The following is a 12,971-nucleotide window of genomic DNA, read 5'->3' as shown; positions in this document are numbered from 1 at the left end:
CAAATTTCCACGAGCGGCAGTTATCAATGAAGAACATGTTCATTCTGACCATCGCCCAATCGTACTGGATATGGAGTATTGGGATGAAAAAATCTTTAAACGCCAAGAGGGGCGTGTCAAACAATTTGAGGCGAGATGGTTGAAGGAAGAGACGGTCACTGAAATCGTTAAGGCATCTTGGGAGAAAGCAAAGCTAGCAGGTATTGGACCCTCACTTGCTGACCGTACGAGAGCAGTGCATGCCGATCTACATACTTGGGACCGGGAAACGCTAAAGGGACCAAAGGTGAGAATTAGAAAATTAAAAAAAGAGTTGGAGAAACTAAGGCGTGGCCCATTGAATACGGAATATCGATGCCGTCAGAAGGAAATTATAATGGTAATTGAAAATATTTTGGAGCAAGAGGAAATATTTTGGTTACAGAGAGGACGAGCAAATTGGTTGATGCATGGGGATCGTAATACGTCGTTCTTTCATAATGCTGCCACAGCCAGGAAAAAAAGAAATAATATAAAGAAACTATTAGACGAGTCCGGAAACTGGTTAACAGATAAGGAATTGACGAATCACATTACTGGATATTTTACAAAGCTTTTTACATCGGAAGTTCAACACCCGAATCAAGATGTTTTATCACTTGTTCAAAGGAGAGTGTCAAACGAAATGAATGATGTTCTACTTGCCCCTTATACCGCGGAAGATGTTCGCAAGGCTTTATTTGATATTGGGGACTTGAAAGCTCCAGGGCCAAATGGACTCCATGCTATCTTCTATAAAAGGTTTTGGCCCATGCTAGGGGAAGACTTAATTGAGGAGGTCCTGACAGCAATCAACACATGCACTATACCGGAGGGTTGGAATGATACAGCGATCGTGATGATTCCTAAAATTAATACACCAGAGAAGGTAACTCAATTTAGGCTAATCAGCTTATGTAATGTGCTATATAAAATAATTGCAAAAATGGTGGCTTCTCGATTGAAGGTTTTTTTACCAGAAATTATTAGCCCAACATAGAGTGCATTTGTACCGGGTAGATTGATAACGGATAATATTTTAGTGGCCTATGAATGTTTTCACACAATAAAGAACAAAAGAGAGGGTAGAGAGGGCTTGTGTGCTATAAAACTTGATATGCATAAAGCCTAAGATAGAGTTGAGTGGACTTTTTTGAAGGAGATTATGTTAAAACTGGGCTTTCATCGTGAGTGGGTTAACTTGATTATGCAATGAGTCTCAACCGTGGAATACAAAGTAAGGATCAATGAAGAGGAAAGTGAGAGATTTAAGCCTACGAGAGGGTTGAGACAGGGGGACCCGCTATCACCATACCTTTTTTTGCTGTGCACGGAAGGATTGAATGCCTTGCTTGTGCATGCTGAGGAGAATGGAAACATATCAGGAGTAAAAGTCTATAGAGACGCCCCACCAGTCACAAATCTTCTCTTTGCAGATGACTCATTGATCTTAATGAAAGCCAACCAACATAATGCGGAAAACCTGAAATCAGTACTAGATTTATATTGTGCGGCATCAGGACAACTGGTAAGCGTTGAAAAATCCAGTATTTTCTTCAGCCCTAATACAAAGGTAGAGATCAGAGAACAATTGTGTACAACGCTAAATATAATGACGAAGGCTCTCACTGATAAATATTTGGGCTTACCAGCAAATGTGGGTGTTGATAAAACAGACTGCTTTAGTTTTCTGATTGAACGTATTGTTAAGAGAATTAGTGGTTGGAAGGAAAAATTACTATCTGCCGGGGGGAAGGAGATCCTATTAAAGGCGGTGATCCAAGCCATACCTACCTATGCATTGTCGGTCTTTAAAATTCCGAAAAAAGTTTGTAAAGGAATCATTGACGCGATGGCGCATTTCTGGTGGGGAGACGAGGAGAACCAGAAGAGAATGCACTGGATGGCCTGGTGGAAAATGTGTGTACCAAAAAACCAAGGAGGAATGGGATTCCGTGATATCCACTGTTTCAATCTGGCTCTGCTTGCAAAACAGGCATGGCGTCTCCTTGATAATCCTGACTCCTTGTGTGCTACTATTCTAAGGGCAAAGTACTATCCTAATGGTGATTTGCTGAACTCCAAGCCAAAGCATGGTGCTTCCTTCACCTGGCAAAGCATTATGGCAGGTATCACTACTCTCAAACGAGGTTATATTTGGCGAGTGGGGGATGGACATAACATCAATATTTGGGAAGATGCCTGGATCCCAAATTGTGCCACTAGAAAGATTGTGACTCCTAGGAGGGGGCATTTATTATCAAAAGTTGTAGATTTGATTGACCCGGTCTCCAATGATTGGGATGAGGACCTGATTAGACAAACTATGTGGACCATTGACGCACAACGGATTCTTTCAATCCCAATTTCGCAACATAATATGACAGATTTTATTGCCTGGAGTTATACAAAAAATGATCTGTTTTCGGTACGGTCTGCTTACTCTGTGGAGTGGAACTATCAGTATGGGAGCAAACTAAAATATTCCAACAGGATGGGACGCAGCACACGTAACCCTATATGGTGTCAGATATGGAAGTTATCTTGTCCGGCAAAAGTCAAAATATTTTTATGGCGGACACTACATGGTACTCTTCCATGTCGGGCAACACTCACTAATAGACACATGAAGGTCTCACCCTTGTGTCCTACATGCTCCGAGGGTGTAGAAGATACAAAGCACTTGCTTTTCCTATGTAGAAAAGCGAAGGAGGTTTGGAAAAGGCTAGGGTTGGATATGATTATTGAGAGAGTTTGTGAGATTGATCATGCCGGGGAGGCAATACTGGAATACTTATTACTCCTTCCAGATCAAGATCTGCGCATTATGGGGTATGAAAATGTTCGAGAAATGGTAGCTATCTCTGCTTGGTATCTATGGTGGGAAAGAAGGAAATTAGTGCATAAGGAATTCACTCAAAATGCGACTCAGATCTTGATGGGGATCATAGCTCTTACATATAATTTTGTAAATGCATCATCTTCAAATGCGTCCATAAAAAGGGGGGGTTGGCAATGTCCTCCTAGGGGCTTTGTGAAACTCAATGTTGACGCCTCTTTTGACCATGACTTGCTGGAGGGTACGATGGGGGCAGTATTAAGAGACGACAAAGGTAGGTTTATTGCAGGAGGGAATGGAAAGATAGACTACTGTGCGGACGTTCTCATGGCGGAGGCCTTAGCTCTCAAATTTGGCCTAAATTTAGCACAGAGGGCGGGATGTAATCGCCTAATCATCAACTCTGACAATCTGGAGGTGGTTGAGACAATGCAAGACGGAGGACAGTCAGCGGGAGCGGCGGCGGCAATCTTCGATGACTGCTATCACTATGCTTGTGATTTTATCATGACTAAATTCGAACATTGTAATAGAGAGGCAAATAAAGTAGCACATGAACTTGCTAGATTAGCTAGATTTTTTCCGACTTCAGTTTGGTTTGAGGAGCCTATTAGTGAAATTGTAACATTTCTCACAAACGATGTATTGGTTATTGCTAATGAATAAAATTTCGTTTTATTTCAAAAAAAAATACTAGAAATAATAAAAATTACATCCAGATCCGTAGATCACCTAGCGACGACTACAATCACTGAAGCGAGCCGAAGGCGTGCCGCCGTCATCACCCCTCCCTCGCCGGAGTCGGGCACAACTTGTTATAGTAGACAGTCGGGAAGTCGTCGTGCTAAGACCCCATAGGACCAGCGCACCAGAACAGCAACCGTCGCTGATGAAAAATAACGTAGATCGAAAGGATCCAACATGAAGACACACGAACATAGACGAACTACAACCAGATCCGAGCAAATCCACCGAGGATAGATCCGCCGGAGACACACCTCCACACGCCCCATTGACGTAGGCTTTGTGCAGCATGTGTGTGGGTTGTAGCCTGTAGAGTTAGTCGTGCGTCGGTGCTCACCAGGTTCATCATGTGGCAGGCCTTGGAGCGGTTGACATGTACGCTGGGAGCACGCTAACAGGGGCACCTAAAGTGTTCGACGGAATGGCTATTACATTGGTGCTTTGCCATCTCACCTCACCGCCACGTGAGCAAAACCACCATCGGAAACCACCTACCAGAGCATCGGTGGTGATTTCTCTGGTTTTAGAAAGTACACTCCCTCCGTTTCTAAATATATTTTTTTTCAGAGATTTGAATATGAACTACATACAGATAAATATAGACGTATTTTAGAGTGTAGATTCACTCATTTTGCTTCGTATATAACCCATATTAGAATCTATAAATACACTTGTATTTATGAACGGAGGAAGTACATCCAAATGTAAGAAAGTTACAATTAATCCAATAGACCAATACTAATATTTTTGTATGTACGTATATGTGCACTCACCCCTTCTATATACATATGATTCGGGAGCATATTTTACTTATATTTTGTTTCTTTGCCCCATGCAAAATGTACTGCAAGTGCTGTCTATTATTTTTTCCTTTGCCTAAATATACTACAGAAGCATGTGTTAAACAAAAGCTGGTTGGCGTCGTCGCAATTGCCAAATGGGTGTGGACATATTTTTCATTTGCCCCATGCTCTTTGTCGAGAGCAATGAGAAAGCTAGGTAGGGAGAATAACAAGTCTTTTGCAGGATGAAAATTGAGAAGAAAATATTTGGCTTAGACAACGGGGTTCATCGGGAAACCATATGCTTGATTTTCCTCGATATGTACTTAGCAACAATATGGCATCACTTTGATTGATATTTTGGTGCATCTTTTATTGTTCAGCAGGCTCCACTTATTATGTAAACAATGTCCACCCAATCTTTTGTTACTCCCTCCGTAGCGTAGCACGGGCATCTTGCTAGTTACAGTCAAACAAATCTCAAGCGGCAACATCAAAACAGAAAAAAGTAAAGAACTTTTGTTTTTTGAGAAATGGTTAATTACTTCTTTAAGAAATGGAAGGACCAGTTAACTGTATGATCGACTCACACCGGTGAAGTTGCTGGGCTTTTTCTACACAATATGGGTGTACAAGAGACGCCGAAATTGCTGGGTTAACCCTGTCCTCTGTTTGGTTTCATCATGAAGAGTGAAACAGAGTTGCTCTGCTCCCTGCCTGCCAGAAACAGGGGATCCAGCACGTTAGAATGAACAGACCTGACCTCTGTTAGCATAATCTTGAATAGTGTCAAGTACAAGTAGTATTTGTGTTATACTAGGAAGTATTAGACGTGTTATGTTAGGTCTACATGGTGATCAGTGTGGCCGTGTAATTAGGTAAGATACAGTACGTCAGAGTCCTAGTATTAGATGGATTAGGCTAGCTAGTTCATGTACTAGTAGGAGTCCGGTTTAGGACTTGTACGTGTCCACACGTTTAGCAGTCTTGTATATGTCTAGGTTTGGGTTTGTCCTTGGTCCTGCGTGTATATATATATACAGGCAGGGCTAGCTATTGTAACACCGTAGAGAAAACAAGAAAAAAATAAAGAGAGGAGAGGCACGACACGTGCCTTTGGCAAAAAAAAATTACGTGTGCGTGTTTATCGTGATTTGATGTGATCGATCATGTGGGCAGAATTCCAACAATTGGTATCAGAGCAAGGTTCGAGTGAAGGTACGCTTTCCCCAGGGTGGCGATCTACTAGCGCCTCGGGGCGGGCAATATAGTCACTGGATGGAGCGGCGGACGAGGAGGATCAGGCGATCTTGGAGCGACAAGGAAGGAGACGGCAGGTTGTCGTCAGAAAGAAGGTGGAAGGAGATCGTTGATGGAAGAGATGGTGTCGAGGTGCGGCGCTGGAGCTCATCAAGATCGTCATCCGGGGGAGTCGGATGAGTCAAGGTGTCGTGCGTGTTTGCACGATCAGTCGTCGTTGCATTTGTGAGTCGTTATCGTGTGCAAGTGCTCGTCTCTGTGTGGACTCGTTGGAGTGGAAGCGATGTGCACGATGTTCCGTGAGTCATGTCCATGTCCTCGTGGAGCGTCCTGGTTGCAGCCAGTGTGGGTTCGGTGTGATGCCGAAGGCGGACGATGGTAGGCGAAGCCATCGTAAAGCGAGGAGGTGTGCGAGCAGTGGAGAGTGAATCTGCTGCAAGCGAGTACAAGGAGTATGGTGCGAACCGAGTGCAAGGCGGCGGCGAAGCAATAGCGGTGGCACAACATGGCAGAGCAAGGAGGCGCACTGCATGTTTCCAGGCGGGTCATACTCAGTGTACGAATATGACCGTTGAAGATCAAGCTCGGCGTGTAGTGGGACAGTGACCAGTTAAGTTGAACGACGTGCAGACTGATGATGCGTCCAGTCTTGCACGTTGCACGCGTAGATGCGACCGTGTGGGCTGGTAGTCCGGATCATCCGTTAGAGTTTGGATCAACAAGATGCGGATTTTCAGCGAGTCAAGACCAGAGGAAGCACAAAGAGATGACATGTCAAGATTAGAGAGAGATTGTTAGCATAATCTTGAATAGTGTCAAGTCCAAGTAGTATTTGTGTTATACTAGGAAGTATTAGACATGTTATGTTAGGTCTACATGGTGATCAGCGTGGCCGTGTAATTAGGTAAGATACAGTACGTCAGAGTCCTAGTATTAGATGGATTAGGCTAGCTAGTTCATGTACTAGTAGGAGTTCGGTTTATGACTTGTACGTGTCCACACGTTTAGCAGTCTTGCATACGTCTAGGTTTGGGTTTGTCCTTGGTCCTGCGTGTATATATATACAGGTAGGGCTAACTATTGTAACACCGTAGAGAAAACAAGAAAAAAATAAAGAGAAGAGAGGCACGCCACGTGCCTTTGGCAAAAAAATTGCGTGTGCGTGTTTATCGTGATTTGATGTGATCGATCATGTGGGCAGAATTCCAACAATTGGTATCAGAGCAAGGTTCGAGTGAAGGTACGCTTGCCCCGGGGTGGCGATCTACTAGCGCCTCGGGGCGGGCAATATAGTCACTGGATGGAGCGACGGACGAGGAGGATCAGGCGATCTTAGAGCGACAAGGAGGGAGACGGCAGGTTGTCGTCAGAAAGAAGGTGGAAGGAGATCGTTGGTGGGAGAGATGGTGCCGAGGTGCGGCGCTGGAGCTCATCAAGATCGTCATCCGGGGGAGTCGGATGAGTCAAGGTGTCGTGCGTGTTTGCACGATCAGTCGTCGTTGCGTTTGTGAGTCGTCATCGTGTGCAAGTGCTCGTCTCTGTGTGGACTCGTTGGAGTGGAAGCGATGTGCACGGTGTTCCGTGAGTCATGTTCATGTCCTCGTGGAGCGTCCTGGTTGCAGCCAGTGTGGGTTCGGTGTGATGCCGAAGGCGGACGATGGTAGGCGAAGCCATTATAAAGCGAGGAGGTATGCGAGCAGTGGAGAGTGAATCTGCTGCAAGCAAGTACAAGGAGTATGGTGCGAACCGAGTGCAAGGCGGCGGCGAAGCAATAGCGGTGGCACAACATGGCAGAGCAAGGAGGCACACTGCATGTTTCCAGGCGGGTCATACTCAGTGTGCGAATATGACCGTTAAAGATCAAGCTCGGCGTGTAGTGGGACAGTGACCAGTTAAGTTAAACGACGTGAAAACTGATGATGCGTCCAGTCTTGCATGTTGCACGCGTAGATGCGACCGTATGGGCTGGTAATCCGGATCATGCGTCATAGTTTGGATCAATAAGATGCGGATTTTCAGCAAGTCAAGACCAGAGGAAGCACAAAGAGATGATATGTCAAAATTAAGAAGAAATTGTTAGCATAATTTTGAATAGTGTCAAGTCTAAATAGTATTTGTGTTATACTAGAAAGTATTAGACGTGTTATGTTAGGTCTACATGGTGATCAGTGTGGCCGTGTAATTAGGTAAGATACAGTACGCCAGAGTCGTAGTATTAGATGGATTAGGCTAGCTAGTTCGTGTACTAGTAGGAGTCCGGCTTAGGACTTGTACGTGTCTACACGTTTATCAGTCTTGTATACGTTTAGGTTTGGGTTTGTTCTTGGTCTTGCGTGTATATAAATCTTCAGGCAGTAGCACAACTCCCTTAATTACTCCACTTGCCTTTATCTGTTTCTTTTTTCTGATATGACAAGGGGTGAGATAATGTGTGAGTGGAGCATATTTATTTTGGAGATATACCGTTCATTTTTTTTAGATTAGTCGCTTGCATGTTGGCCACTCTGCTCTAATCGTTTCCCCTGTTTTCTCGAGAAGGCCTGCAGAGCTGTGAAGCAGACAGGACGTTGTCCACTGTCCACAGCTACTACAGCCATGGATAGAGCGTGAGAAGCGTCGCGAGAGGCTAAGAAAAATATCTACACCCGAGTCCAAGAAAAGGAGATGTGCGCCGACTTGGGGCCTCAGTCGTCGGAATTTTCTTCCCTATATCTCATCTCCTGGCCAATGAATCCATATCTCATCAGGCTAGCCGGAGCAGTAGGAGTCCTCTTCCTGCACTTCTTTCCACACCAAGCATAAACGAGAGCAATAGAGAGCTAGAGGTCAATGGAGGCGGTGAGTGCTTCGCACGGTGTGTTGGGTCCCCTGTTGATGAAGCTCACCGGTTTGCTTGCCGGTGAGTGCGCCCGCCTGAAAGGCGTCCGCCGTGAGATCCGCTCGCTCAAAGCTGAGCTGACCGGCATGCATGCCGCGGTCCACAAGTACACGATGTTGCAAGATCCCGACGTCCAGGTGAAGGCGTGGATATCCCTTGTGAGGGAGCTGACCTACGATATTGAGGATGTCATAGACAAGTTCATCCACCAGCTCGGTGATGGCGGTCATCACCAGGTTGGCTTCAAGGAGTTCTTCCACAAGACTGCTCGCCGGCTCAAGACGTTGGGCTCTCGTAGTGGAATTGCCAACAAGATCGACAATCTGAAAATTCGTCTCAAGGAGGTAAAAGATTTGAAGAGTAGTTACAAGCTGGATGAAATTCCCTGCTGCCCCTTTGAACATTCAGCCGTGGATCCCCGCTTGTCTGCTCTTCTTGTTGACGAAGCGCACCTTGTGGGCATTGATGGTCCAAAAGATGATCTTGCTAGTTGGATGCTGGAAGATGAAAGTAGCTCAACCAAGCATCACAGGGTGCTGTCCATTGTTGGCTTTGGTGGGTTGGGAAAAACAACACTGGCAAGGGAGGTCTACCGCAAGATCCAAGGGCATTTTCATTGTCAAGCTTTTGTCTCTGTCTCGCAAAAACCTAATGTAAAGAAAATTATGAAGGATTTAATCTCCCAATTGCCTTGCAAGGAAGATTTTGCGAAAGGAATCGACACTTGGGATGAAGCGAAATGTATTGTGAAGATAAAAGAACTCCTACAAGATAAGAGGTAATTTTCAGCCCCCCTTTTCTAACAAACATATTTAGGATAATTTCTTAATACTAGCCTGACTATACTGAAATGAAAAAGAATCAAACTGTAAACAAATGTGTATAGAGGTTAAAGATCAGTGTTGTACTCAAAGGACTCGAAATATGCTACACCACACACTGGATATTCAAACAAGTGTTCTAGACGATTTTGTTTTTACTCACACAAGTATTGTAAAATGATGCTTGTATGATCATGGGCAAACATTTCTTAGAGTGAAATCTTTTTTGAACTTAAGTTGGTTAGTTTTGAGTTCCAACTATGGCTAAAGTCTTAGTTAAGTAAGCAAACTACAGATGGCAACATAGGCAATAGACAGATGGTAGACCTTAACTTGTTGAGTACTTGCGCCTTATATGATGCTTAGATTATCATGGTTTACTTGCTATTTATTTTTGAGTATTTTTATTACCATCCTCTTGGAGTTCGTAGTGTTTTTTTTGTATATGGTTGAATTCTTTTGACATGACATTGGTATCTTCTTGTTCTGCACTTGAACTCTTTTTCATAGTTGATTAACATTAACTACTTATATCTATTAGGTATCTCATCGTTATTGATGATATATGGTCGATATCAGCATGGAACGCTATCAAGTATGCTTTCCCAGAGAATGATTTTTCCAGCAGAATTATAGCTACTACACGCATTGTTGATGTAGCAAGATCATGTTGCCTAGATGGTAATGGTCGCATGTATGAAATAGAAGCCCTAAGTGATCTGCACTCTAAAATATTGTTTTTCAAAAGAATATTTGGTTCGGAGGACCGTTGCCCTGACGTGCTAAAACAAATTTCGAACAAAATACTGAAGAAATGTGGAGGCCTCCCATTGGCAATTATCAGTATATCAAGTTTATTGGCAACGAAGCCAGTGGTCAAAGATGAGTGGGAGAGGGTCAGAAGGTCTATTGGTTCTGCATTGGACAAAAACCGAAGCTTAGATGGAATGAATAACATATTATCCCTTAGTTACAATGATCTTTCACCCAATCTCAAGACCTGCTTGTTATATTTAAGTATATATCCTGAGGATTATGTGATTGAGAGAGATATTTTAGTGAGGCGATGGATAGCAGAAGGCTTCATCTCTGAAGAGCGCGGACAAAGCAAGCAAGAGGTTGCCGAGAACCACTTCTATGAGCTAATAAACAAAAGTATGGTCCAGCCAATTGAAATTGGCTATGATGGAAAGGCTCGTGCTTGTCAAGTCCATGACATGATGCTTGAGCTCATTATTTCAAAATCGGTTGAAGATAATTTCATCTCTTTGGCAGGCCATGGTCAAACTGATTTGGCAAAGCGTGATGGTCTTATTCGGCGACTATCAGTCCAGCATATTGACCAAGATCTTGCATCCATATTGGCAAATGAAAATCTAAGCCATGTACGATCTCTGACAGTGATAGCATCAACTTGCATCAAACACTTGCCTAGACTTGTTCAGTTTGAAGCTTTGCGTGTAGTAGAATTTCAAGATTGTGAGAATCTACACGATTACGATATGAACGGTGTAGATAAGCTAGTCCAGCTGAAGTACCTGAGCTTTAGGGGCACTGACATGTCGAAGCTACCATCAGGAATTGTGAAGCTATATGGTCTAGAGACGCTAGATATTAGAGATACACAGATAGAAGAATTGCCCACTGGAATTATTCAGCTTGTTAAGCTACAACATCTACTCACTGCAAGATATCCCGGTCCTCACGGTGAAATGAAGTTACCAAATGGGATTGGAAATATGAGGAATTTACAGGCGATCTCGGGATTTAATATTATCAAGAGTCCATTACATGCAGTCGAGGAATTGGGGAATCTAAATCGTTTGAAAGAACTCCATCTACAGTTGGATGGTGGAGGATATCAGGAATACAAGAGACATGAAGAGATGTTATTCTCCTCACTGTGCAAGCTTGTCACTTGCAAACTCCAGTCTTTATGGATATACTCTCCGGATTCAACACCCATCCAGTTCTTAGATTCTTGGTCCCCTCTTCCATATAACCTCCAAACATTTTGGATGACCAGTAGCTACTATTTACCAAAGATGCCAAAGTGGATTGTACCAGCACTCACCAGTCTCTCAAAGCTGAACATTAATTTGATTGAAGCAACAGAGGAGGATCTGCGGATGCTGGGAGAGATGCCGGCCTTACTTTGTGTGAGTATAACATTCAATACCTTCCAAAACGAAAGGCTTACCATACAAGGCATTGCATTTCCGTGTTTGAAGGAATTATACCTTATCTGCTGGGAAAGTGCAATTTACTTGACGTTTGAAGAAGGAGCACTGCCAAAGCTGGAGAAGCTTGTGGTGCCGTTTTTTGTTTCAGTGGCAGAAGATTATGGGTTCTACTTGGGTCTTGGCCACCTCCCATGTCTCAGAGATGCCATGTTTACTCTTTGCAATTATGTAGGCACATCTTCCGTTAGCTGCTCTGCTGCATCTGCTGCTATAAGGAACGAGGCAAATTGCCATCCCAATCGTCCCAAGTTATCTATCCGGGACCGAGTTGGAAGAAAGCTGCATTGACGATGAAGAGAGCTAGCTGTCAGGGAACTGACATTTGACTACCAATGCAAGAGGTATTAATCACAATTATCAATTTCGTATAACACTTTCTGACGCCCATATGTGACATGTTTTCCCTTCGTCTATTCAGTGAATCTTCTGTTAAACGCAAGTGCATGATGGCTTCATTGAAATGTCGTGGTAATGCCTGAACTCTTAAGACATCACAGAGGAAGTGGTGTTAGTTGCTCTGCCACATGGTACTATTTGCTTTTGAGGGAATATTGTACGATCAGAATTTCTTGCATTTATTACTAGTTTTAAGAATTATTGTGTGTGTACTTGTGTAAGTTAGTTTGATCTTAGGTTCCAGAGTTGAAACGTTGTCTTGTCACTCCAATACTTTGAACTATTCTACTGTAGCTTGAACTGATGTGGTGTAAACTGCTTCACCTGGTTTCAGTCTCAGGGATGTAAGGCATTCGCAAAAAAAAAGTCTCAGGGATGTAAGGGTAGTGTGGCAGATTTGGGATGTACAGTAGGTAAATGATTCAGCAGAAAGTACCCAGCATTGAACTTCTGGCCAACTGTATCAACTCAGCACTTGGCAACAGTAAATTTTAAGCTTGTATAGGCAGATGGCTGCATGAGCTCTTGCTTTTAGGATTCAGGAATACAGGGAAGATAAAAAGAAAAAAGTGTCACTTCCGAAAAATAAAAATGCAAGATGATTGATTTTGAAGACAACCTACAAAAGCAAGTGAGAGTGAGCGAACATATAAGGATGGGTCATCAGGTCGTCTTGTGACAGTCGAATCAAAAGCTACCAAATCAAACAAGGAAAGCAATTGTGTCACTGTTGTTAACTTGTGCTTCCACACAGTTTGGGGTATCGACAGAGCCCTGCTGCTCCCATGGCGGCCAGAAACAGGGGATCCCGGTAGGCCGCAAGTGAGAACCAACAGGGCGACCTCGCACGCCAAGGAACACAGGGAGCCATGGCCCATGGCGGCCCGGTGCTGCTGGCTGGGTAGAAAGGGGAGTTGGTATGGGCTTCTATTCAGAAAAATAAATTGATCCGGGCTTCTATTCAAAAAAGGGAAATTGATCTCGGCCTGA

General features: G+C 43.7%; 1 protein-coding gene across 1 annotated transcript; it reads left to right on the top strand.

Annotated features, from left to right (window-relative positions):
• Positions 1-8,217: 8,217 nt before the first annotated feature.
• Positions 8,218-12,439, top strand: LOC125515433 (disease resistance protein Pik-2-like). Its single transcript, XM_048680900.1, has 3 exons — positions 8,218-9,299; positions 9,884-11,926; positions 12,004-12,439. The coding sequence occupies exons 1-2, from the start codon at positions 8,473-8,475 to the stop codon at positions 11,871-11,873; spliced, it is 2,817 nt and encodes a 938-aa protein (XP_048536857.1). The 5' UTR covers positions 8,218-8,472; the 3' UTR covers positions 11,874-11,926; positions 12,004-12,439.
• Positions 12,440-12,971: the final 532 nt, after the last annotated feature.

Source organism: Triticum urartu, chromosome 6 (genome assembly GCF_003073215.2).
Source record: "Triticum urartu cultivar G1812 chromosome 6, Tu2.1, whole genome shotgun sequence".
Taxonomy (NCBI): Eukaryota; Viridiplantae; Streptophyta; class Magnoliopsida; order Poales; family Poaceae; genus Triticum; species Triticum urartu.
Note: the sequence above shows the minus strand (reverse complement) of the source record. Positions and strands in the feature narration are given on the sequence as shown.